At 36.7% G+C, this 26,159-nt stretch overlaps 6 protein-coding genes across 6 annotated transcripts; 2 read left to right on the top strand and 4 right to left on the bottom strand.

The window, feature by feature from the left end:
* The first annotated feature begins 3,965 nt into the window (after positions 1 to 3,965).
* On the top strand, positions 3,966 to 5,549 carry Sirt2 (Sirtuin 2). Its single transcript, XM_069036855.1, has 6 exons — positions 3,966 to 4,138; positions 4,195 to 4,440; positions 4,493 to 4,849; positions 4,896 to 5,094; positions 5,149 to 5,335; positions 5,385 to 5,549. Exons 1-6 carry the CDS (start codon positions 4,054 to 4,056, stop codon positions 5,466 to 5,468), a joined length of 1,158 nt encoding a protein of 385 aa, XP_068892956.1. The 5' UTR covers positions 3,966 to 4,053; the 3' UTR covers positions 5,469 to 5,549.
* Positions 5,521 to 13,582, bottom strand: GluProRS (Glutamyl-prolyl-tRNA synthetase). The gene is made up of 20 exons (XM_069036838.1): positions 13,403 to 13,582; positions 12,996 to 13,346; positions 12,636 to 12,942; positions 12,266 to 12,585; positions 12,043 to 12,214; positions 11,754 to 11,987; positions 11,311 to 11,703; positions 10,992 to 11,196; positions 10,714 to 10,935; positions 8,707 to 9,006; positions 8,464 to 8,658; positions 8,206 to 8,409; positions 7,677 to 8,141; positions 7,460 to 7,627; positions 6,961 to 7,407; positions 6,793 to 6,910; positions 6,479 to 6,745; positions 6,189 to 6,430; positions 5,833 to 6,137; positions 5,521 to 5,781 (listed from the first exon to the last, which is right to left on the bottom strand). The coding sequence occupies exons 1-20, from the start codon at positions 13,437 to 13,439 to the stop codon at positions 5,619 to 5,621; spliced, it is 5,115 nt and encodes a 1,704-aa protein (XP_068892939.1). The 5' UTR covers positions 13,440 to 13,582; the 3' UTR covers positions 5,521 to 5,618.
* LOC138122614 (heat shock 70 kDa protein-like) lies at positions 9,376 to 10,706 on the bottom strand. Its single transcript, XM_069036865.1, has one exon. It carries the CDS (start codon positions 10,063 to 10,065, stop codon positions 9,580 to 9,582), a length of 486 nt encoding a protein of 161 aa, XP_068892966.1. The 5' UTR covers positions 10,066 to 10,706; the 3' UTR covers positions 9,376 to 9,579.
* A 31-nt stretch (positions 13,583 to 13,613) lies between the features above and the next one.
* MetRS (methionyl-tRNA synthetase 1) lies at positions 13,614 to 17,789 on the top strand. The gene is made up of 12 exons (XM_069036841.1): positions 13,614 to 13,819; positions 13,901 to 14,175; positions 14,231 to 14,601; positions 15,021 to 15,341; positions 15,398 to 15,680; positions 15,733 to 16,117; positions 16,218 to 16,431; positions 16,483 to 16,719; positions 16,770 to 16,907; positions 16,961 to 17,141; positions 17,260 to 17,367; positions 17,418 to 17,789. The coding sequence occupies exons 1-12, from the start codon at positions 13,723 to 13,725 to the stop codon at positions 17,565 to 17,567; spliced, it is 2,760 nt and encodes a 919-aa protein (XP_068892942.1). The 5' UTR covers positions 13,614 to 13,722; the 3' UTR covers positions 17,568 to 17,789.
* LOC138122611 (uncharacterized) lies at positions 17,729 to 19,934 on the bottom strand. The gene is made up of 4 exons (XM_069036862.1): positions 19,754 to 19,934; positions 18,678 to 18,884; positions 18,177 to 18,319; positions 17,729 to 18,125 (listed from the first exon to the last, which is right to left on the bottom strand). The coding sequence occupies exons 2-4, from the start codon at positions 18,882 to 18,884 to the stop codon at positions 17,966 to 17,968; spliced, it is 510 nt and encodes a 169-aa protein (XP_068892963.1). The 5' UTR covers positions 19,754 to 19,934; the 3' UTR covers positions 17,729 to 17,965.
* Positions 19,935 to 21,639: 1,705 nt separating this feature from the next.
* LOC138122597 (leucine-rich repeat-containing protein 49) lies at positions 21,640 to 26,147 on the bottom strand. Its single transcript, XM_069036842.1, has 7 exons — positions 25,999 to 26,147; positions 25,445 to 25,947; positions 25,115 to 25,393; positions 23,030 to 23,818; positions 22,713 to 22,981; positions 22,001 to 22,608; positions 21,640 to 21,950 (listed from the first exon to the last, which is right to left on the bottom strand). Exons 1-7 carry the CDS (start codon positions 26,026 to 26,028, stop codon positions 21,756 to 21,758), a joined length of 2,673 nt encoding a protein of 890 aa, XP_068892943.1. The 5' UTR covers positions 26,029 to 26,147; the 3' UTR covers positions 21,640 to 21,755.
* Positions 26,148 to 26,159: the final 12 nt, after the last annotated feature.

Raw genomic sequence — 26,159 nt, 5'->3', positions numbered from 1 at the left:
AAGCAAGATAAGGAGGACACAAAAAGTTGTCCGCCCCGATAACGGTTCGTTTCCTGACGAGGTCACTCTATCGCCGGGACGAAGAATATGGTAAAAAATGAAAACGAAACAATATCACCGTGTTGCTCCTTATCCTGAAGGAAGGCCGGAGACGAAGATTCTCACCTCGGTGTGCAGGGGTTGTGGAGGCGCTCCCTCGTTGAGAGGGGACGGCGTCCTAGTGATCCGGAGAAGAGGCTAACCCGCCATCCCGGCGTCCAAACCTGGACCTTTTCCGTGAGGGGCCCCCTAATCCGGCCCAGCGCTAGGCGTCGATCCGCCCAGGACACTCGACCCTATTTGCGAGACCCTATCACCCCTTCTCACCTTCACGGGAACTACCCGTCCACCACTAACTCTCTTTTCTTCGCCACCTCGGTCGTGTCCAAAAAAAACTCCATTCGGGAAGGCACGAGCGTCTTCCGCAAGGTGGTGTTAGCGGGAAGATTTTCGAAACGTAACAGTAGTACCTACATGAAGGTTTTCAACAATAATCAAACACGAACAAAAAATTACTTTAGAAAAATCCAGTTTGTCTTATTTTATTTCCTGTTGATTAATAAATTTCTTCAAGTCCAAATAATAGTAGTTTACTTGACGAGTTTGTGTATAAATCGGGCCTTTTTTGGCACTCGTGGGCCTTTAAAACGCACACACGAACGAGTTGAATACAACGTTTTTTTGTTCGACGAGCCCCTTAAAGGCTCCAAATCGCTTAAAACCTTTAAAATTAGCTTGACGTTTCGTTTTGACAAGTTGTGACATTTATCAAAATCCGTTCACATAGGAGAAAATTCTCAAATTCTGACAGTGTCGAACGAAAAATAATAACTTAATCGAAGGTAAAATAACAAGACCTAATTTTTTTATCTGATAAATGTTTCAATTTTACGAAAACTTTTTGCTTTGACAATTTTACGAGTTGAATTTGGGCATTTTTATTCTGGTTAGACCCAAGAGCTTTAGCTCGAGGGTTTAACCTCTGAATAAAAATGCCCAAATTCAACGAGTAAAATTGTCTAAAGCAAAAATGTTTGAGTGAAAATTGGGAAATTTATCAGATTTAAAAAATTAGGTCGCGTTATTTTTGGCAAAATTAATTCCAGAATACAAACTTTAACGTTAATTATTTATTTATAATACTTACAGTTATTAAAAACACAATTATGTATTAAAAACAATTTGAGAATCTGACAGGAGTAACATGAAATTTTATCCGCTTTTGACAGAAGACAGACTAGGAGGACGATTTATCCGCGATAAATATTTTTGATTGGATGAAAGCAAGCGCTCTGATTGTCTGAACACGCACGTTTGATGTATGTGGGAATTAATCATTAATATAATAAACATATTTTTTTAATTTTCAACATTTTTTTTCTCAAGTTTTTTTAAATGTAAGGGCTTAAAATTTTTATACTGTCATGGTGACAGTTAACAATATAATATAGGTTGCTATTTAAAAAAAATAGATGATGACGTCATTACTTTGACAAGGAACACCTGTATAAAAAGATGTTACGTCAATAAACGTGAAATTGAAATTAAAAATCGGCCTGTTTTTGTTATTTTTTCAAAACTCAACAGTTTATGATTTATCGAATTGTTGCATTACTTTTGCCCCTCGCTGTATTTATTTATATGAAAGACGCTCTAAAGTCTAAATGGTGCTTCAGTTCTAAATTCAGACCAACAAATATATATGTTCAACTGGTAGTACAGTTTCGTATCTGTTTTATGTTATTTCACCGCTATCGTCCGAATTTTATTAAAAAAATAATAAAACACGATTTTTGATATGCGGGTGTCAGGCGCACAGCTCCATAAACTAGTTTCAGGGAAAACATGTCATGAAATGTTGACAATATACGTTTTACAGGAAATTGTGTTTAATAATTGATGTTATCTAAAAAAAATATAATTCCAAAAATTGGTTTTGAAGTTGAAGGTGATAATACGAGTATTAAATGAGCAATAAAATATCGGGATATAAAAAATTATCTTGGTCAAAGGTGGTCACGGATTTGAAAACGTCCGTCCCAACCCTCCACGGTCTCAACTTATTTAGTCTGACGATTTCTTCGGTACGAACGACTGGCCTACCAGCACCTTTTTTATGAGTCACGGAGCCAGTTTCGCAAAACACACCAACACAATTTGTAAGGCATTACGTATCCTATTCCGTATAGTACGTTCACAATCGCCTACTTTGAGGATAAATTTAAATGAACGCACGATACTAAATAGGTAGATACATAATTTCTTTAAATAAAAAAAAATACCAGTTCGATCTACATTGTTCTCTACTACATCTGTTGTAGCTTGTTGAAAATTATAGAATGTGAACTTGTACTTTATAGGAATAGTTCTAATCTAGAACCTACATTTCTGTTACTATTGCCGAGTTTCTGATTTGTTCCTGAAATTTCTAAACCTATTTTGTGTCAAATTAAATTATAAAGTTGTAGGTAATTACAGAACCGACTGTGTAGCTACATAGTAATAATCACTAGGATACCTAAATTTGTCTTGATTTATATTTACCAAAAATGTCAATTTGTCAAAAGTCCATTCATTGTAATAATCTATAGTCTTATCAAATGAATTTTATTTTGATAATAGTTAATGTAGTGCTTGCAGTAAGTAATTGATCTCCTAAAGAAGTGGTAATATAAATAATTACGTACAGATGGTTGCTGTTGTTTTAATGACAATTGGAGGGTTGCACTGTTATGATACTAAAATTATTAGTGATTTAGAAGAGGATGAGCTTCAAGTAGAAAACTTAATAATCGCTACAGGTTGCATTCTTATGGTTATTTCTTGGATAGGAATCGCGGTCTCTATTCTGGTGACCAAAAAATGGCTTTTCATTGTTGTAAGTATTTAAATTTTTAATGTAACATCACTAAAACATTGCTTTGGAAATTTAATAAAATTGTATGTTTTTTTAAATTTTGCTTTTGCAACAATTGTCAAAAACGAAGACTACATTTATACGTCAGATTCCGTGGCGATGTTGGATTTAATTTAACAATACCTACAATGATATCCTTAAAAGTAAAAAATGCATTTTTAGTATGGAATTATGTTGCTGCTGTGTCATTTTCTTCAAATTATAATGAGCGTCTTGTGTTTCTTGGAGATGATAAAACTGAAATATTTCATTAATGGCTCTTTACGTGAAAAATTTGTAATTTATTACAACGAAACCGTTACCAATAAAACCGTTCAAGATGAAGTTGACCGAATACAGAAGGAGGTGCTTATTTTACTGATCGATAATAAATTCTATGTCGTTTCGTTATAGTGGAACTGTTGCGGATATCGTAACGTTACCCAACTTACAGAACAATTACCAGACAGTTGTTGCGAAAACAAAGAGGCAAATTGTACAAAGAATGAAGCTAGAACCGATGAGTGTAAAAGAGCTGCAGGTGGAGTCCTGCGAGGTCCACTAAAAGCTGCTGGCACTTTGGGAATAATTTTTGCCTTATTTGAAGTAGCTAGTTACGTATTGGTCCCTACTAATTCTCTAGTTTTGCTATTTTTTAGTTTTTCCTTGCTTTGTGGAGTTTCTACGCAGCAAAAGAAAAACAATCATAACACATTTTTGTTGATGTAATAAGATTAAATGATGGCTTCTTCTTAAGAAATTTACGTTCATTATGTGCTTTATTCTCTAATCTGTGTAGTTAATTAAATAAAAAATGGCTTTGTACATTTAAACATTTTTAGTAGTCGTAAAAGTTAATAGTAAAAGGTTAGTATTATTGTCACAAATGATAGTTTTGATGTGATTTTTTTTTCATTCTAAAATGCGCTTGAACGATTTTGCGGATTTTAACTCTAACGGACTCAGCGCCAACATCAAAACGATGAACTACTCAAAGCGAGTGACATTTCAAACAAAAACACAGTTCGCTAAGGTGTTCCCTGTGGTTGGCTATCTTGTCAACTGTCAACTATGTGTCAAAGTCAAGTAATGCATCAAAAATATTAAAGTACCGTTTTATGTTCAATAACTGTAAATCATTAATCAGAAAAATACGAAGATTGTGGAAAAAGGAGATCAAAATGTCTGGAGAAAATACGACCGGTACCGTATTGTTGACATGTCATATTTTGGTTTAATTTTGTTTTTAAACATTAAAGATAAACCTGAAGCTAAAAAGCCAGAAAGTGAAGAACCTGAACTGGAAGAGGCTGGGGGCGCATCAGGCGCCATGAGTGTTGAGTCCTTACGAAAATATTTGTCTGACAAGTTAGGAATACATGACAAAGATGAGGAAGAAAAAATAAAAATTCTTGATGATGTGTCTATGGATGGAATTGTGGATTATATTAAAAAGAAAAATTGTAAAAACATAATAACTATGGCGGGAGCAGGAATCTCCACATGTAAGAACACATAGTGCTAAAGTTATAGTTAGTAAACATTAACATGTCTTAGCTGCTGGCATACCAGATTTCCGTTCACCTGGAAGTGGACTCTATCACAACTTGCAGAAGTATAATTTACCACATCCTCAAGCAATTTTTGAGCTAAATTTTTTCCATGAAAATCCTAAACCATTTTTTGAACTGGCTAAAGAATTGTATCCTGGTTGCTTCAAACCAACAATTTGTCACTACTTTATAAAACTTTTAATTGAAAAGAATATTCTTTTGAGACATTACACACAAAACATTGACACTCTGGAAAGGGTTGCTGGCATTCCAGAAGACAAAATTGTAGAGGCTCATGGTACATTTTACACTGGGCATTGCTTGAAGTGTAGAAAAGAATATAAACTGGAATGGATGAAAGGTTGTTGAATGCCTTAATAGACATTTATCTGAACCAATGGTTTCAGAAAGAATCTTCAAAGATGAGGTTCCAGAATGTGAAAAGAGGGGTTGCAAAGGCGTGGTTAAACCTGATATTATTTTCTTTGGGGAAGCTTTACCACACAAATTTTATACATTGATAGAAAAAGATTTTACAAAGTGCGATTTATTAATTATTTTAGGGTCATCCTTGGCAGTTCAACCTTTTGCTTCTCTAACTGATAGGTGCATATAATCAAAACTAAAAGAACCAATTTTTTTCTTTTAACACTGTTATAGAGTGCCAAAAACATGTCCAAGACTTTTGATTAATCGAGAAAAAGCTGGACAAAAATCGGGTATTATGGCAATGTTAGGGTTTGGGGGAGGTTTAGATTTTGATGGAAAAGATAATACAAGAGATGTTGCATGGCTTGGAGACTGTGATGATGGATGTCTACTTTTAGCTGAAAAATTAAGCTGGGGTGTAAGTATACTGCAACTTTCAGTAACATCTAAATAACATTTTTTATCAGGATGAACTGAAAAAGTTGCGTGAAACAGAAATTGAAAATATTGAAAAATCTAGCAAACCTAAAAGTGTAAAGAGCTCTATGTAGCTTAAATAATAGAACATATAGATTTTGTTGGTTATCTGATACAATACTATAATTTTACTTGAAATAAAATTGTTCTATTTATTGATGTTTATTCTTATGAAAACGGCTTCACGTTAAATTGAACACTTCCAAAACGGTAATGAAAAAATCCTAATAGCTTCGACCAAATAATGTATAAAACAGCGGTTTCCTTTTGCAATCTGGATGAATACACTTGTCTCCACTTCCAATAGGTGCAGGTTGGTCTAATGGTATGCACAAAGATTTAGCACCCATAGAGGGTGCTCCCGGTTCAGCGGCTTCACCGTCATCCCTTCACAACAAATGGTTAAAAATTGTGTTTGCCTAAAAATTAATCGCTTACCGAGCGCTCTCTGCTTTAATTTTATCTTCACAAGAACTGTCTCCGCAGAACGGAACCAAAATCATATTTTTCTTATCCAGATTTGTCGCAAACTGGGACCAATCCTTCAACAAGACCGTGTGGCTCTTCAAGTCATTGGTGGCTATTTGTAACAAATTATTCTGAATTTCGTCCAACAAATTTGACAGTTTTTGGGCAGCTGCGTCGCGTGGTAGCGTCACTTTTTCTCCCGTGTCTCTCCTCACGGCGACAATTTGCTGTTTTTCTATGTCTTTGGGGCCAAGCTCCACGCGAACGGGTACTCCCTAACACACATTACTAAAAACGTCCGCACAGAGACAACTCTCAAATCATACCTTCAACTCCCAATGATTAAATTTCCACCCTGGAGAATAATTGTTGCGATAGTCTCCTTTAACTTTGATTCCTGCACCTTTCAGTGCATTCTCTAAAGCATCGCAGGAAGCCTGAAGATTGTTTCTTGCCTCTTCTGAGAGGCCAACAGTAATACCACACGGTACTATGACCACTTGGACGCAGGCAGCTCTAGGGGGCAGCACCAGTCCCTTATTATCAGCATGAATCATGATCATAACACCTGAAAAAAAAAATCACCAACTCTATCAATCATTTTATATTGTTTTACCTATTGTTCTAGTCGTGATGCCCCACGAATTCTGATAAACGTATTTCTTCTCTTGTGTTTCTGGATCTTCGTAAATTATCTCGAACATTTTCGAAAAGTTCTGGCCCAAGTGATGAGATGTGCCACCCTGAATGGCTCTACCACTCGCAGACACAAATGCCTCGACAGTCAATGTATAATCACCACCGGCAAATTTTTCTTTTTCTGTTTTCCGGCCTTTTACGACGGGTATCGCCAAGATGTCGGTGTAAATTCGCGCGTACAAATCTAAAAAAAAAGTCATTTATTATGAACCAGTAAATTCACATACTTACCTAGAATAGTTTTCACTTCTTGATCTGCTTCTTCTTTCGTCGCATACGCAGTATGTCCTTCCTGCCACAAGAACTCTCTCGTTCGCAAGAACGGTTGAGGGTGTTTGAACTCCCACCTCTTCGAAAACAAAACGTTAACAACGAACAAAAACAAGTCGCATTACGTACCACAACGTTATTCCACTGGTTCAATTTTAGTGGTAAATCTCTGTACGACTGTATCCATTTCGCGTAAGCCGGGTACATGACAGTTTCAGACGTTGGCCTCACGGCAATGGGTTCAGCCATGTCCGAGTCTCCAGACTTTGTCACCCACGCGACTTCCGGAGCGAAGTCTGCGATATGTGTCTTTTCTTTTTCTAGGACGCTACGAGACACAAAAATGGGAAAGTAGCAGTCTTCGACGCCTAATTTGTCGATTTCGGCCGAAAACCACTCTTTGATGACTTTCCAGATCGCGAATGACCACGGTCTGTAGATGTAGCACCCGGAAACGTCATAATACTCGATCATTTCACCCTTGGTGATCACCTGCGAGTACCAATCGGACAAGTTCTCTTCCTTCTTTGCTTCCAAACCCAAACGTGTCTGTTTCTTCAAACCACCATCCTCAGCCTAAAATTAGGTACAAATAAACAACCGAATTCACCAATGACGGTCATATTACAACAACTGGTTTCTTCTCTTTTGGGGCCACCTTCTGATTTGCGGCCTTCTGTGGTGCTTCCTTCGGCTTAGCTGGCGTTCTTCCAGCCACTGGAAAATCGGTACCAGTAAGCGCCTTGTACTCAGCTTTCAAGCTCAACAAAATTTTCAGAGCTTTATCAATCTCATCCTAAAATCACACGATATACATTTTTTTTTAACAATTCGTTTATCATTACTTTACTAGCTTTTTTAGCTTTCAACTCTCGCACGATATTTCCCTGTTCAGTTACTCTTTCCACCAAAGCGTTTTTCGATACTGAAACACCTGCATTATCACCCGCTGCTGGAGTCGCTGAAACATCGTGAGTCTCAGGTTTCATATTTGGTTTCCACTCTTTTCCAGTCGCCTTCTTGAAGTCGTCTTTTAACTGTAATAAAGTCTTTACTTCGCGATCGATGTCACTTTTGCTAGCTTTTTCGCCTTTCAGCTTCTTGACAATATCGCCCTGTTTGCCAATTAATTCCAATAATTCCGATTCAGTCTTGTTACTTGACGTATTTTGAACTGTTTTGGGCGGAGCACTTCCAGCTACCCAGTCTTTACCAAATTTTTGCTTGTACTCCTGTTTCAGTGCCAACAAAATCTTAACTTCCGGATCCACGACACTTTTGGCCGCTTTTTCAGACTTCAACTTTCTCACCTAACAATCATGACATTTTAATTTTTTTCACAATCACGCAACACAATTATTTTCTTCAATATACCTTGTCCCCTTGACCAGTAATTTTGGCGTTTAAATCGCCATCATCATCCGACTCAGTTTTAACAGAAACTGCTGAAGCTGGAGCACCTCCCGGCACCCAGTCTTGTCCAAACTTCAGTTTGTACTCTTGTTTCAATGCCAACAATATTTTAACTTCCGCATCCACGACACTTTTACTAGCTTTTTCAGATTTCAACTTTCGTACCTGCAAATTATTTCATCATTTCGCTATCAACAATGCACATTTTTTTAAATCCACCTTGTCACCCTGAGTTGCAATTTTTGCACTTAGATCACTATCTGATTCAATTTTAACCGAAGCTGCTGGTGGTGCAGCTCCTGCCACCCAGTCTTTCCCAAACTTTTGTTTATACTCCTGTTTCAGTGCCAACAATATTTTAACTTCTGCATCAACTGCGCTCTTGTCGGCTTTTTCCGATTTCAATTTTCGCACCTAAATTTAAAGATTATCCACCCGTTTTCATTAAAAAAAAAAACACACCTTATCAGCTTGACCTGATAGTTTCGCATTGAGGTCATCGAATCTTGACAAATCCGTAGATTCACTTGCAGTTTCTGAAGGGGGTACACAACCAGGCTTCCACTCAGTTTTCGTCAAAGTTTTATAATCAGCTTTCAGACCTAACAAAACTTTTACCGCAGCATCGACCTCGCCTTTGGGTGCCTTTTGAGACTTCAAATTTCTAACTACGTCACCTTGTTTTATAATCTCTGAATTAATCTCGCTCGCCGATTTAACAGACTCACGATCAGCTGAACCACTCTTTGACGACCTTTCGTTCTGAAAAAAAAATCCCACTTGATCTGTTGCAACACGTGGAAGCTGATGTGTCGGCTGACGAAATATTATAAAGATTATTGACGCCGATTATTTAATTACTTACTTGAGTTATAGATCACTTATTGGGGTAATAAAGATAAATACATATTTTTTTAAACGTTTATTCAAAAATGCGTCAGATTAACATTAATTGTAACATTCATTAAAACAGAATAAATGCGAACGTCTCACAATATGTACTACTTTCACTCTACAAGAAGTGGAACATATTTAGAAGTCATGGAAAGTTTAAACTGAGACGGCAGAACTTTGTGTGACCAAAATTAATTCAGTCTTATTTTCAGTGCAGACCATACCACTTCGTCAAACGAACAAAACATATCACTAGAACTACGTTGTCCCTTTCAGTTGGTAGCACTTCATCATGGTGGGTCTACATTTCGCGGTCAACTCTGCTTGTTTCGCTTCGTACTCTTCTTTTTGTGCCGAAGGGTTGGAGTCCAACCACTGCAAACAACCGTCGTATTCTCGAGTCACAATTTCTTGATATGTGGTCGGTAATTTGTCTGCCCATTAACTCGCCGCACTCTTCAATCGGAAAATGTAACTTTCCAAGTCGTTCTTCGCCGCCACCTGGTCCCTCTGCTTTTCGTCTTCCTTTCTGTACCGTTCCGCTTCCGAAACCATCCTGATGAGTTCCTCCCGGGAGAGATTCTCTTCGTCATTTGTGATGATGTCTCGAGAATGTCCGACGCCCTGGTCCATGGCAGCCACGTGCAGAATCCCGTTGGCGTCTAGGTCGAAGGTTACTTCGATTTTGGGGATCCCAGCCCGCAGCGGTGGAATTCCCCTCAAGACGAAAGTCCCCAAAAAGTTATTTTCTTTGACTACCACCGTTTCACCCTCGTAAATATCGATGCTGACGCACGAGCCGTAGTCAACGTGAGTGGTGAAGGTCTCAGTGTGCCTGCACGGGATGGCAGTGTTGCTTTTGACGACTGTCGACATAGCTCCGGTCATTGTCGCGATTCCCAAACACATAGACATGGTTTTCTCCATTTCAAGACTCTACACTGTTTAGTTTTGGACACAAATTCACAAATAACACTCAAACACAATAAACGGATGTTGGAAAGAAATCAGTCTCGACAAGACACACAACACGAGCACTTCGCTAAAATTTCACTGACACGTCTTACATTTAAGATAATTTTTCTGGTATTGTTTCAGTGGATGGTTTTTTCAATTTTTTATTTTGAAGAAATAAAGAGGTTCTTTTTGGAGCCAAAAGAACATTAACGTCGAACAAAAAAAAGTTGTATTCAACTCGTTCGTGTGTAAATTGGGCTTTTTTTAGCATGAGTGGACCAGTTTAAAACGCGAGTGAAACGAGCGTTTTAAAGGCTCACGAGTGCCAAAAAAGCCCAATTTACATACGAACTTGTTAAATAAACTACTATTATGAACGCAAATGAATGAAAAAACCTGTGCATTTAATAAAGGACGCCAAACAAATTTTGTATGCAACTCGTTAGTAAAGTATTTTTTTTACTCGGCGGATTTGTGCACTCGCTTCGCTCGTGCGGCAAATTTTCCTTCTCGTAAAAAAAAGGTATTAAATTTACTCACTTGTTACATAAATAACTATTTTTAACTTGCCGTTTTTAAATTCTTTTTATTAACATTAAAAATACCATAAGAATTTACCTTTCCTGTTGTAACACCCGCCTTAACGTTCACTGCTAACGGACTTTCCTTAGTGTGACCATCGGGAATATAAAACAGAATAATCGGCTGTTCCTTGCACGTAAACAAACTCATTGTCTCATACGCGACGTCTACTTTAAAGAAACCGCGTCGCTGCAGCTGAATGATGTCCCCTTTCTTCAAATTTCTCAATTCCGGGTCTCCGATCATCTGAATTTCCTTCTACACAAGCAAAACCCACAAAATCAAATTTCATTAGATGAAACCTATAAACGTACCCGCGTTTCGTGTCCGATGAATTGCTTAAAATCTTCGTCTTTTCCCAGCAAAGGTTTGCTAATTATGTGATCAAAATACACGCACCATGTTGGTGCAAACTTGGCTTTTTCTGTTACCGCCAGCCACGTCAGTTTTAAAGTCTTTTTATAATCTTTGTTCTCTAAATTTGGTTCTGCATCAATTGATGTTATTACATTATTTTCACTAAAATAGTAAATGTGTTAAAAAAATGTAGTCGGCGACTAATTTAGAATATTTCGTCATGCAACACATTTTTAATGAGTCACCACGGGATATTCTAATTTATAACTCAAATACCGATTAATTTTTTTAACGAGTAAATTCCCCCAGTTGATGAAGGTGGCATTTTCTCCTTCTTTCAAGCTCTCTGCGTCTACTCGATCAATCAAAATCTTTGGGCCAATCCAGACTGATTTTGTCCCAACATCGTTGTTTTTGGGGTGCTTGGGAACTGTGAGGCACTCTTCCTTCACCCCTTTTACGTTCACGGTAACGGGACTGTCAAAATCGAGAGCAGTAAATCGTGGCGCAATGGGATCAATCACTTTCTTGTTGAAGGCCCAGATCTTATCCCACTCCATAAAAACGACAGACCTGCTAGAACCTTGCGCTATAATAAATTCTTTCAATCCCTGAACAGTCATCCCTCTCCTGAGAACGCCGCGAACGGTTGGCATTCTAGCATCATCCCTTGGAATAAAACAAACTGAAGTTTTTTTTTTTAATTATGTTATATTTACCATCCGTCCACGAGCCCTTCATTCACAAACCAAGTCAGTTTTCTTTTGCTCAGTACAGTGTTGGTCATTGAAAGTCTACTGTATTCCCAAATGTGGGGCTTGCGCAAACCCAACGCGTCAATAAACCAATAGAATTGTGGGTCGCGATCGTGGTACTCCATAGTGCGTAACGTATGAGTTACGCCTTCAATCGCGTCCACAATTGGACACGCAAAATCATATGTTGGATAAACCCTTAAAAAACAATTAAATAACATAAAAATAGCTTATTATGTATGTTTATTATTACTTATATTTATCACCAGTTCTGGGATGTGGTTCATTTTTGCATCTGTAAATGGTAGGATCCCTGAGACATCCATTTGGAGACTGCATGTCAATTTTTGCCCTAACACAATACTTTTGCCCCTGCGCCGTTCCCTTTTTCATTTCTTCCCACAATTTAGCATTTTGTTCATATGCTAAAACAGGAAGTTTTTATTACAAAACTCATCACAATAAATTGTCATTACTGTTATTTCTATTAGATGACTCAATTTTTTGTTCTCTTTGTGCTTTCATGGTTTCTGGGTCTGTATCATCAACATAAGCTTTACCCTCTTTTAAAAGTTTCTCACAATACTCTAGCATCAAATCAAAATATTGTGAAGTATGTGTAAACATATCTGGCTTAATTTCCAGCATGGCAACATCTTCCAAAATAACTTTTTCAAAATGCACATTTTCTTTGGCAGGATTTGTATCATCAAAACGCATTATAAGTTTCCCTTGGAAGGCTTCTTGGTAATATTGATTAAGTAGAGCAGCTTTTGCATGACCAATATGAAGATACCTAAGTAAACAACTCTATCATAAAAACACAACAAAAACAAAATCACATACCCTGAAGCTTCTGGGGGAAATCTTACTACAACTTTACCCATTTCAGCTCCAGGTAACTCAACAAACTTCCCCTCACGGGCACGATTTCCTACATTTGATTTTTCCATTGATGATCTGCCAGACACAGGTGTTAATGCAGATTTAACCTCATTAGGTAGAGAATCAAGTGTTTTAGCAATAATAGGATTGGATTTGATAAAATTATACCATCTTAGAATATTAACAAAAATTTTCTTTTTTGCAGTAGTTTCTTGTGTTAATTCAGAATTTTCTCTACTTGTTAAAATATCTAGCCAAGACTTTGAACCTACATAAAAATATATTACACATTTGTACAAAATTATTATTAACTTAACTGACTATAGAGGCTGGCAAAGATAGCAAAATCAGCAATGGTCAGGCGTTTACATGCTAGATAAGTCACTGCATCTAAAGATTTATCTAGAAAAGTTAATAAACTGTTGAAATCACTTTTTTCAGATTTTAGGGAAAGTGAATATGTTAACCAATGATCAACTTCTGTTTTCTCAATTGGAGTGTTTCCATACAGTTCATTTTCAGCCAATAATCGAGCTACTGCTCTTAATAAATCATTGTTGGTTTCACATTTAATTTTCTTTGTGCAGTTATCAATAAGATTTTCGTCGCCCCAGTAAATCTCCAGAGCCAAGTTTTTTAACGATTTTACGTACTCGGCGGCTAATACACCTCCTACAAATTATAGGAAGTTATTTTTATATGGAATGATGAAATTTGAGAGTTCTAACCTAGAAGAGGATTTGTTTTGTTACAACTCAACTTCATGATCACTTAATCACTAAAACACAACACTAAAAATTGATGCAACTTATGTTTTAATTGAATATTTGAAGAAATATTGTGCAATAATTAAAACACATGCATGCCACACATGCCGCATCCACCACATTGAAAAATGAAAAGGTGTAGGGGATTTGATGTAATTTACCGTTATGTTGGCAGATGTACTTGTCATCGAAACGTCATAGTTTTTTAGCACACGCTAGCAAGGTTATCTAATTTTTGCAATTCCACAGAAAACCACTTTTCTGAAATATATGTGTTAAAAATGTTGATTTTTACAAACGAAAATAATCCAGCGGTGTTAAAATTGCTAATTTCCGCAAATTTCGCGCAAAAGCCGGTTAAGATCATCCAACACGACTGTAAGTTGCATCACTATTTTTTTGAAATTTGAATGCACGTGGCCACACCATTTCTCTGACTTGTTCGTTTCTTGTTTCCAGTTTCTGGGATAGAACGGCGACATTTGCCGTACTTAAAAGTAAATGAAGAATCATCAATTTTTATGCCAAATTCGGCTGTCTGGTTTTTATTTCCAGTCTCAGGTGAAGCGGAGACAGCTGTGAATGAGTGGTTAGAATGGGAGTCTACTGTTTTGGCCCCTAATTTAGCACATGTCATTGGAGCAGGCTCCAAAAATGAGAAAGTCAAGTCTAGTCTTACCAGTGCATTTAAAAAATTAAATGAAGCTTTAAGGAGTAGACCATATTTAACTCAAGTAATAATTTTTAAATTACCCAGTAATAATTTTTTCCAAGTGTTTATTATTTTAGGATAAACTGAATGCTAGTGATATAGTGGTTTGGTCAATTTTGTATCCACTTTCTCAAGATGATGCTTTAAGTAAAGAATATTTAGCTGAAAATTCTAATGTTGTAAGTTGGTTGAAAACAATAGAGCAAATTCAGCAAGTAAAAGATGCCTTAAGTACATTTCCAATATCCTTAGCAAGTAAGGCTTATCAAGCATTGTCTTATGGTGCTATGTATTTAGCACCTATAACTCCCATTGTTGAAAATGGAATTAAGCAGTCACCTCAACACCAGCCTGAAGTTGTTACTAATGAAGAATTAGAAGCTGCCAAGAAAGCTTGGCTAATAGAGCCTGATCAAATTCCAAAACTTAAAAATCAACAAAAAGTAGTGTAAGTAATTTCTAACATTTAAATAAAACTGAAATATTAGCCATTGCAATTTTGCTGTGGTGCTAATAAAGTAATTTTATTATTTTAAATAGAACATTGCATTGAAGTCCAATTTGTTCTTTTTATCCCATAAATATCTGTCAGTTCAATTTGCTGTTATCAAACTTAATTGTTCTTGGTGAACTTTCAATTTCTAATAAAAAAAAAATAGTAAAAGTAATTGATTATTTATGTACAAAAATTATATTTAGATTTTTTTTTAATTTGCCATAAAATATATCAGGTGTTTTATTTAGGTTGTTAAAAGTGCTTTCATGTCTGGCGAATTCGCTAAATAATACAATTATTAACGTCAACAGTTCCCGCTACACCTCAATTATTGCGTATATATTTTTACTTATACAAATCTAAATTTACAGATTACCTAAACCCAATGAAAAAAATATTTTAATCACTTCCGCTTTACCGTACGTCAATAACGTACCGCACTTGGGAAACATTATTGGTTGCGTTCTTTCCGCCGACGTGTTCGCAAGATTCGCTCGCATTTGCAATTACAACACTCTTTTCATTGGAGGTACCGATGAATATGGCACCGCCACTGAAACTAAAGCTTTGGAAGAAAACATGTCGTGTCAAGCCATCTGTGATAAATATTACGCAATCCACAAGGATATTTATGAATGGTTTAATATTAGCTTTGATCATTTTGGTCGTTCTTCAACGCCGCAACAGACCGAGTGAGGTTTTATAACTCATCTTTACTCATTAAAATGATAACTCGTGATTTTTTAAGGCTTTGTCAAGACTTGTTCTTGCAGTTGAATGACAACGGCTTCATGTTTACCGAACCTGTTGAACAATTGTACTGCGAAAACTGCCAACGCTACTTGGCTGATAGATTCGTAGAAGGGGGTTGTCCGCACCCTGAATGCATATATCCAGACGCTCGAGGCGATCAGTGCGACGGTTGCGGCAAATTAGTGAATGCCATTGAACTCAAAAATCCGCGGTGTAAGATTTGCAGGAACACTCCCAAACTGAAGACTTCCAGTCAGTTTTTCATTGATCTGCCAAAGGTAGACAATTGAGAACTCGCAACTGTTGTTTTTTTAAATGGAACAATTACAGCTGGAACCCCTCTTGTTGCATTGGATGAAGAAATCGGCTCCTGGTTGGTCAAATAACGCCCAAGTTATCGGAAAGTCGTGGCTGAGAGAAGGTTTGAAACCTCGCTGCATCACCAGAGACTTAAAATGGGGTGTGACTGTACCTCTCAAGGATTTCAAAGACAAAGTATTTTATGTGTGGTTTGACGCCCCAATCGGGTACATGTCGATCAGTAAAGCGTACACCCAAGAATGGGAGAAATGGTGGAGACCTGCACCTGAATTCAGTATAACTTTGTACCAGTTTATGGCCAAAGATAATGTACCGTTTCACGCCGTCATGTTTCCTGCTTGTCTTCTAGGAACCAACAGAGGGTACACCACTGTTTCACACATCATGGCGACAGGTAACAGCTCTTTCAAATTTCTTGAATTAGCACCATCTATTGACATTTCAACAAACATAGACTTTCCCTTGATGCGTTTTTTTTTAATTGTAAATTTTAGAATATCTGAACTATGAGGACGGAAAATTCTCAAAATCTCGTGGTGTGGGCGTTTTTGGAAATGACGCGCGAGAAACTGGTATACCAAGTGATGTTTGGCGTTTCTACTTACTCTATGTTAGGCCCGAATCACAAGATTCCAGTTTCAGTTGGAGCGATCTCGCCACCAAAAACAATTCAGAGTTGTTGAACAACTTGGGAAATTTCATCAATCGGTAATTTGAGTGTGGTTTCTTGTAATTTATTATTTATTTTTTACTATTCAGGGCTTTAGTATTCGCAAAGAATAATTTTAATAAAACCGTTCCCGAAATGAAGCTTAATAAGGACGATTTCACATTACTGGCTTTGTGTACGCGAGAATTGAAAGGTTACGTAAGCAGTCTTGAGAAATCCAAACTTAGAGACGGTATTAGACACATCCTGGCAATTTCTCGTCACGGAAATCAGTACATGCAGGCCAACCAACCGTGGGTACTTTTGAAAGGAAGTCCTGAAGAAAAGTAACGCGTTTTTCGCACGAAAGTTGCGCAATTACACTCTTAAATTTCAGGATTCGAGCGGGCACGGTCATCGGGGTTTGTTGCAATATCGCATGTTTGCTGGCAACACTGTTGCATCCTTACATGCCCGAAACTAGCGAAACTCTCAAAAAACAATTGAATAGTACTAATACGGCTCTGACGCCAGAGTAAGTTTCAATTTTTCCGATTGTTGTGTGTTCTAAACATTAATGTGTTGTAGAAACATAAGGATAATACAACTTCTGCCAGCCGGCCACAAGCTAGGTGAACCCGCAGCGTTGTTTGCAAAACTGGAACTGTCAAGAGTTGAAGAACTGAAAAAAATGTTTGCCGGTAGAAACGGTGACACAACGAACGCTTGCGACAAACCGGTTCAGCCCAAAAAAGCGACAGCAACGAAGGTAATAAAAGAAAGATATTTATATTGGAATGGAAGATTTAAATTGACGTCTTCAATTTGAGACGCCCTCTACCTGTCATTAGTAAGAAGAAAATGTTTAATATTTTACTTAATTTTAGGTAAACAACCAGAAGAACACGGTTAATTCGAATAACACAGTTGAAAACAATGTGTGTAATAAAAATCCAGGAGAAATTGCAAAATTGGAAGAAGCAATTTCAAAACAAGTGAGTGATTAGAAGCGTTTTAAAGGTGTAATGTATACATTCATTTTTAGGGTACAGTAGTGCGAGAGCTGAAAGCAAGTGGTGTTGACAAGACAGAGTGGCAACCTGAAGTTTCAAGACTGCTTGAATTAAAGACAAAATTGGCAAATTTATTGGGAACTCCGATTGTGGATGGCAAGAAAGGAAAGAAGAAAAAGTAACTGAGTCCTCGAGTGTTATTCCAGTTCTAGTGACGAAGGTACTTTCCTCTTTTGTAAGATTTGTATTTCTAAATTATTTATGTAGGTGTTTGGTATGCACCTGTGAAATATTTATTCTCGATCGGTAGTAATTTAAAAGTAAATATTTTATGGTTGTGGACTTGGATGAAAAATGTATTTATTTCGTATTTATGTATGACTGGATATACACAATTTCTCTAATCGCTGCTTACGTTTAATTTATACACTTCAAGTTAACTCCCTTACCATTCCTCGAGTTATTGAACAATTCTTTTCGTTTGTGATTTAAATATTAATTTTTATTGCGAGAGTACAATTCAAATTATTAGATATTCCTATTTTAACACAGTTCTTATAGTAAAAAATCTAACTCAGTCTTAACCGCCAAAAAATTTTAATAAAGAAGTCATCGTTTGGCTACTATATGGACAAAATTTGTACAGTTTCATACACTGGTTGGGATTTACGGCACTTTCTCCGTATTTTAATGCTTCTAGTAACTGTTTACTCGCCCACGAATCCTTTTGTGCGGATAATCTGAAATGATTTGAATGAATAGAAAACACAATTAAAAATGGAAAATGTTACCGTGTGAGTTTAAGAATATTGTTTCCCACTTCGTCTAATTGTTCTTCATCTTGGGCTGCCAACTGACAAATAAAACTTCTAGCGCAACGTGCTGGATCTCTTGACAAAATAAATTCCCAGTTTATTTCATTCTGCTTTGGACTCTACACCAAAAATAAATGTGCAAAATCAAAACGAGAGTAAGTTCATGCAACAACAATGAATCAAGTTTTTCTTGCATGTGGTTACAAAACCGGGCCTTCTTAAAAAGGAAAAGTACGCAAGATGACACTGACAATATAATCTTGATTTATAAAACGACTTTCCCTTTACGTTTCCCATTTTTAGTGGAACCGTAAAGCTCCGTTATTTAAGATAAAAAGAAACATGAAATTAAAACAAATTATAGATCCGGTTTTTTTAGTTATGTCATTCGGTCTCATCGCGATTCTGAGAAGTGAAACGGGATCCGAATTTAAAACGAGTTTAACAACATTCAATTTGCGAAGATTCGACACTTACATCAATAGACCGCTTTCCGAATGCTTTCCCACCGCCGCCGCCGCCGCCACCGGAATTGTTAATGTGGCCGTAGTCTTGAGCTAGCATGTGCACCATCCATAGACCCGCCAATCCCAAGCCGGCCAGAATAACGACTTTGATAAAATGGTGCGCTTTGGACACACCGACAATGCCGAGCAGAATGAAAATATGGGGAATATAATTCATCTGTAAATTAAATCGCAGAAAGTGAAAATCAATTCCGATCCGATTAATTAAAAAAAATTATGATCGTGAAGAAAGTGTAATTATGAATGCACGCAAGAAATAATCGTACACGCGTGTAAAAAATAAATCGCTATTTATTAAGGAAAGGCTAAGTAGTTATTATGGCGATTTGAATTTTTCAGAGTTCGTAGTGCACGTGCGTGGTCTTGTTCCTTGTTGGTCACCAAACGACATGATTTACATGAATTTACGATAAACCAGTTTTGCGAGGCCTAAGGCCGCTTTCTTGCATCCGCGAAAGTACACACACGGACATTATTCTATTCCATTTTTTATGACACTCCTCCAGTAAACGGAAAATTTCGGTTTTATCAAATTTGATAAAATTTTATTTACTTACATTTAAATGGTAATTTCAAATATGTAATAAGATGTTTCTCCAAAAAAGTCTAAAACATTTTAATGGGGAATCCCAAAATTTTAAACCTAGGATTTCGTTTAGTACTATTTTCAACCTTCAGGTTAACCAAATTTTATATAAAAAATTATACTTTAAAAAACCAACTCAAACTGGACACTAATTGTCACAACACACGACATAATATTTTTAAATTGCTCGTTCAATCACTTTTTATTTATAATTGATTTTCTGAGAGTTGAAAACATTTTCTACAAAAAAAAATCTTGATGTAGGTATATATTGTTTAACAAAAGTGGGTAGAAAAATATCCAGACCACACACAGCAAAAAATTAATTGTATTAAAATAGTGGTGAATAAAATTTTCAATTTTTGTTGATTTAAAAATAACAATAGGACATGAGATCAATGCAATAAATATTTTTTATTACTACAAGTCGTTTACTTTACCTTAGAATGTGAAAAGACAAACACAATATACACAAGGAATGAACAGATAAAGACTTGAATTTAGGAGCCCTGCAGATAAATATATAAACTCAATGGAAATATAGGGGAGAGATGGGAAAGCAGTGAAAGTATTTCTCCACATGTCTGAGCGAACCGCGCCACACAGCCATGTGCTCAGTGCGTATTACTTGTTCTGATTTATGTTGTGTAAGATGTACATTCCTGATAATTTATTTAAGTATTATTTTAAGTATTAAATAGATAATACCTATTACAAGTAAATTCAGTCTTTTAATTATGAAGTGTAACAGCGGTAATTGCTCTCCGTTTCATTCGTGTTTAAGACTTGGATTGACTTTGAATCGATGAGAGAGTTAAATTTGCAATTTCCGAGTAATATGAAATTAAAACCTGAAAGGTGTAGGAACGGTCAACAATTAGACCAAAAGAGAAATTCTGTCGTGAACAAGAGGAATTGACAACAAAAAGTAATGAAGGATTACATCTTTCCTTACTCATTCACTTACGATTTCTAATCAGCGACAGAAGGTACAACGCCAGTTGAGTAACAGAATCACTTGGGTAATCTAGGATGATTTACAAACTTCAAGTTTGCTTACGGGATATAAAGAATATTTTAGGAGTTTGTAGAATGTTTGTCTGTCTACGTGGTTCTCAATTTGAATCCACAACTCAAAAACTATTGATCGATTTTTTAAAATAAAGAAAATTTTGAGTTGAGTCTAGGTGACCTCTCTCACTTACTTAAGTGCCCTTGGGCCACAGCCCTGGTAGTCCATATCCCATAAAAAGTTAAAGTGGCCTTGAACAGTTGCCGATTTCTTTTTAAAAAAACTAAACTCATCGTACTAAACACTTAATGGGCCCACACGAATATAACGTGACGAAAAGGACCCAGTTGTGAAAAGGGTTGCGATAAGGTCTTCCACAGCTAAAGTTTTATTGGAGTGATTTTTTCTTAATTATTAATTTCATTTCATGTAGGTACTATCGGCGCCAACGAAATGTGAACGAATTTCTGGTGCCATAGAAACGTCTTCTGTTTTGTTCTACATTAAATAAAACTTTGTTCAGTGGCGTACTATATGTATGAAAGTTAAGAAAAGATTTCTACATATTACCTATAACTTTCTATTACAATTTTACAATTTTCCTCGAGTTTGGCAACAGCCCTCGCTTTTCCCATATCGGTCAAGTGTCGTGGCATGTATATTGTTTAAAAATAAATTAAATCTGTTGACAAATTATGTTTGTGAAAATTGTCACAAATCTGACACATTAACGCACGCCTATGATTGATGCTACAACACACACTAGGAAAATTTGGCGTTCACATTTCGATGGCGCCGATAGTACCTATTTATGTAAATTTGTTGAAATTTACTGTAGTCACTTATTTTTCTTTTACAGTGCTTTGATACTTCGATAGAGAACAGCTTAAGCAGAGTTAGGCGAAATTTTGAGAAATATTAACCAAAAACTTTTGAAGAAATTTTTAAATAAAAACTTTTGGAGAAACTCTTAACCAAAAAATTATCTTAATCCTGACATCACAGTCCTTAATAGGTAACACGAGTAAAGCCGCAGGCAAAACTGGTTGTTTAAAGTATTTTAAATTAAAAAAAAAATTCGATGTTCCGACAAGGGAGAAAGGTCCACTGCAGTTAAATCGTGGAACTGGAATTTAAAGTGAAATTTTAATGGTTTTGTGGTTTTTTCTTAACCCATAAAATTTTAAATTATATCGGCATTTAACATTTAAATTGTCAATAAGAGTGAATCTGGTCAGTCGATGCGTAAAGAAGTTTTCACTCTTGGGCAAAAAAAAACAAGCAAGTTCTGGTTCCAAAATGAAAAGACCAAAATAGTAAAGAATAACAAATGTATTCAACAAATACAATAAAAACCACTTAATAAAAAGTCAACATTCACAATAGTGCATAACAGTGTTTAAATATACGGCAGTGAAATAATAAATGACTCATTTCAGTTCTAAAATTTTCTGTTTCATGTACATATCTAACTGTGAATAATCCAGAAGGGCGTTCCTTACGAACTCATGTAAAATCGACGGCCACTTTTTGTCGAGTAACCTCAACTTGTTCACCGAGTTACCCATTTCTTCCAACAACTGAGAAATATAGTGCTTGGCCTTCTGCCTCACGACCACGTCCTCCTGTAAAAATACAATAACAACTAATCCATCAAGAAATTAAATTCCCTGACCTGCACCGCGCATCCTTTCTTCCACTGCAACGCTTCTTTGCTAACGACGCTCTTCAAGTCCGGGTCCGCCGACAACAACCACTTCTTCGCATTTTGCTCTGAAACCCCGTAACTCACGTCCAATCTCAATCTTACCAACAAAGGCTGCAGCAAAACGTCCGGCAGTGACCACAATACCAAGTCGCTCAGACTCTGATATTCTTCGTTGGCCCTTTTCACTTCTTCCTCGGTAACCTCGGCTTCGTTGATCACGGAGAGGCCCCAGTGGGACAGCCTGTAGATCGCGTAGCTTCTCCACTTCTTGTGCATGATCGGATTCCCCTCCGGATCGATGTAGAGCGAAATTATTCCTTGCACTTCAGCTAACGCGTTTATCTGACCCAAACAGTGGATGTTGGTTTCTTTGAAGGAAAAATGATCGACGTTCGGAAATCTCATTTTTAGCTTGTTTAAAATCCCTGTGATTCCATTGAAATTAACGTAGTTAAACTTGACGGTGTTTACGTCGTTGGCTTTTGAAGAGTTCCATGGTCTGTCGATGAAACGTAAGGCACATTGTCCGTACACGTTCAAATATCGGCCGCAGATTTCGATCAAGTAGTCTCCGCCTAAACGTCATATTTACGTCAAGCCATTTAGGAAAACGCACAACACGACGGACACATCGACTCGCTCTTGTTGTCCGTCGTGTTGTGCAAACAAGTGTACAAACCTTGCTCCCTGTCCTTCCCACCGGACAACACCGGAGGAGAGCATTGCTTTCTAGGCTTCGCGGTAGACGCTCTTCCGTGTAATTTAGAGCTGAAGATTCGATTATTCGCTGCGCTCTTCACATTTCTTGGGATTTTATCTGTTTTTGATGACGGATCGCTAGTCGAAGTGCTCGGTGCTGTCATGTTGGTAGCACTACTAGAACCAGTACTAGCGGTCTCGACACACGTATTTTTCTCTTCTACATGTTCCTCCACAACTGGAGTCACTCTGTACACAAAATATATTTAAAAATATCAAAAAACAAGGTCCCAATACCTTGGTAATGGTGTCTCTTGCACTTCCTCTTTCGGTTTCTGCTCGACTTCCTCATTTTCTGACTCCACTTCCGTTTCGCTGGAACTCTCACTACCTGAAGACTCGTTTTCGCTGCCCAAAGAGCTAACAGAACTGTCAACATTGGGGCCAATACTCGACAAACTCCCCGACAATTTGATGCTGTTTTCTTTGGAACCCGTCTCGCTCTTCTGCTCCATTTTCTTGATGATCGGGAGCAGAATCGGAGGAAGTCTGATGAATTCGTTGCTTGAAGTATTCGACGATGAAGTATTTTGCGAATTATCCGTGTCTTGCGAACTAGTCCTTATCAATTTCTTATTTGTAAAAAGAGGCACTTTGGTAGTAATACTGGCATAAGTCTTCGTTTTGGTTTTTCCGAAAGAAGTCAAAATCAAGTCGGAATCTAAAGATAAATTGTTCACGTTTTTCGCTACGTTGCTTGATGATTTCGCCGTAAGACATTTTGTTTGGGACCTCAGTAATTCCCAGTTGGTTCTCGCGTTGGAAATTATTTCCTCTCTTCGCACGTTCAGGCAGACGTCGCTCGTCAAGTCCATAAATGCGGAGTTGGTCGACTCTTTGTTTCTGCGCCAAGCCATAGCGGCTTTTCTCACTTGCTCTGTTATTTGCATCGTATTCAACTTGTTTAATTGAGGCAGATATGAAACTAAGAATGAAACGCAATCGCCCGCAAGAAATACAGGATTGTTGTCTATGGAAATTTCTTTCAAGTTGCATGATTTTGCCAGACTGCTGATATCTTCCACACTAAAAACCGAACAATACTTGACCAGGGAAAATCCACGGAAGTAATAAAAATAAAAGTAAAAACAAACAGTACGTCTATTAGTTTTGGAAATAAGCGGCGGTAAGGTTCAAAGTGTTACCTGTTTTGTTAGAAAAATAGTTTGACTGCAATAACAACATTGTTATATCTAGTTATTTATTTTTATATAAGTTAAGTGATCCACCACAACAAGGGGTGTCATAAATTCATCAGTGTGCCACTCTAAATACAAAGAAAAATAACGTTCCTAATTCCTATTCTTAGTAAAACCAAATTCTGTAAACTCACTGTTTACAGAAACCAGCAGTTTTGTCGGATTTTCCACTTATTATTCTACTAAAAAAAACAAAAACAGTTTAACAAACTTGAACTGAATTCTGAATACGTTAGATTTCTTGTGACTTTGTCGACTTGAATAATAATGAAAATGGAAATTTAATTTAAATTAAATTGATATACCCACAGTTAGACAAAAATGTTATTTCTCTAACTGAATACCAAACAAGAACATTTCAAGAATGCCCAAATTTTTAGTAATTTTAATAAAATGCTCTTAATTGTATTTCCAACTTAAACAGTCCTTTTTGATCACCCGGTATTTTGTAAATTAATTTTCCATATTTTTAATTTCATGGGTTAGCAGTTGGCCGCCTTTGTGGCAGCTCCTCTTTTTACGTTGGCACCTCTAGTCCCGTAATCCGATGCTCAGTAAATTTAAAAATCGCTTAAACAAGAACTCAACATTGTGTATGACAGTTTTATAATAGGTCTATTTTAAGATAAAGGTAAGTAATCATTTAAAGATTACCACAAGTAGCTCAAGGGCTTAAGCTTTCTTGGGATCGTGAACCCACTACCTCGAGGTCTTTACCTGTTTTGAAACTTGAGACAGTAAACATCTGTTCAAAATATAAAAAAGCAGCCCAAAATACTTATTTATATTAAAAACTGCATTTTTCACAAATTAAAACTATGAAGCGGAAACAATGCAACGAATTTCTTTAGAGAACTTTTTTATTTAATTAAATTATTTCATTAAATCATCTCTCTTAGTTGTTTTTTTTTTTTCTAAGATGCAATATGTATTTCTGTCTTTATTTGTTTAGGTATTATTAGTTTGTCTTGATATAATCGTATTTTTACCCAAATTCCAACTAAACAATTAAATATTAATACGCATAACGCAATTAAATTGTCAAGTCAGACAGCACCAAACATGATAAAAAAAATATTAATTTGAATCTTTAAAGTCTGGATAATATGATTAAATGCAATACCTTTGTAAATCATTGTTGCTGATGAACAGTTTGGACAAATTTGGAGTCTCTCCAAACCCCAGTAGCTTTTTAAGTCTATTTCTTCGCAAATTTAACTCTTGAAGTGATGTCAACCCTTGAAAATCACCAAGACCAATATAACGAATTTGATTTCCAGCTAAATTTAACACTTTCAATTCTGTCAAAGAACCTAACCCACCAACATGAGTAATTTGATTCCCATGTAAATCCAACACTTCAATCTTTTTCAGTGCATTTAGTCCTTCAATTTTGCGCAATCTTGAAATAACATTGTTAGATGAGAATATCATTGTCAACAGAAACAAATACCTATTTTTTCCTACCAACAAAACCCTGAGATTATCTAATGTGTTTAAACACTCCATTTGTTCTAATTGGTTGTCATAAATATCTAAAAAAACTAAATATGGAAAATTCTGAGCTTTCAACCCATCTAAATTGCTGATTAAATTATGCTGTAATGACAGCAGCCTTAATTTCATTTCACCATCTATGATGGGAAATGAAGTGAGACCTCGCCTGTCAAGACTTATTCGGTCTGGACTGCACTCTTTTTCATTATGGGTGCGTATGATGTGAATTGAGCCGTCAGCGTGAGTTTGTAATGTGATTGGGTCACATGGTATTAACTTTGTACTGTGAGCTTTAGAAATGCTCGAAGCGTTTAATGTACTGTGAGATCTCTTAGTCAATCTCCTGTGTTCATTCGAGGGCAGTGCCGATTCTATCGTGAGAAAAGCGTCGGAGCGGTCCGCATCGCTTCTCTCGACGCTTTGCACTTGGGTTTGCAATCGGAAAGCCCTCTTCTTTTCCTACAAAGAAATCGGCTCAAACGGGGGCGGCTTAAAATATAATCTATATACAATTGTAGCAGCACTACTGCTAGTTGGCATTTATATCCCATACAGAGATTCATTAGTAATTTTAAGTGGAAATATCCATCCTAAAAAGATGAAAATTGACATTTGGACACTGTCAAAAATGTAAACAAACAAATCGGCAATGTAGAATCCTTGAAGGCAAT

Source organism: Tenebrio molitor, chromosome 2, assembly GCF_963966145.1.
Source record: "Tenebrio molitor chromosome 2, icTenMoli1.1, whole genome shotgun sequence".
In the NCBI taxonomy this organism is placed as follows: Eukaryota; Metazoa; Arthropoda; class Insecta; order Coleoptera; family Tenebrionidae; genus Tenebrio; species Tenebrio molitor.
The sequence above is the reverse complement of the archived record's forward strand: the minus strand, read 5'-3'. Positions and strand labels throughout refer to the sequence as shown.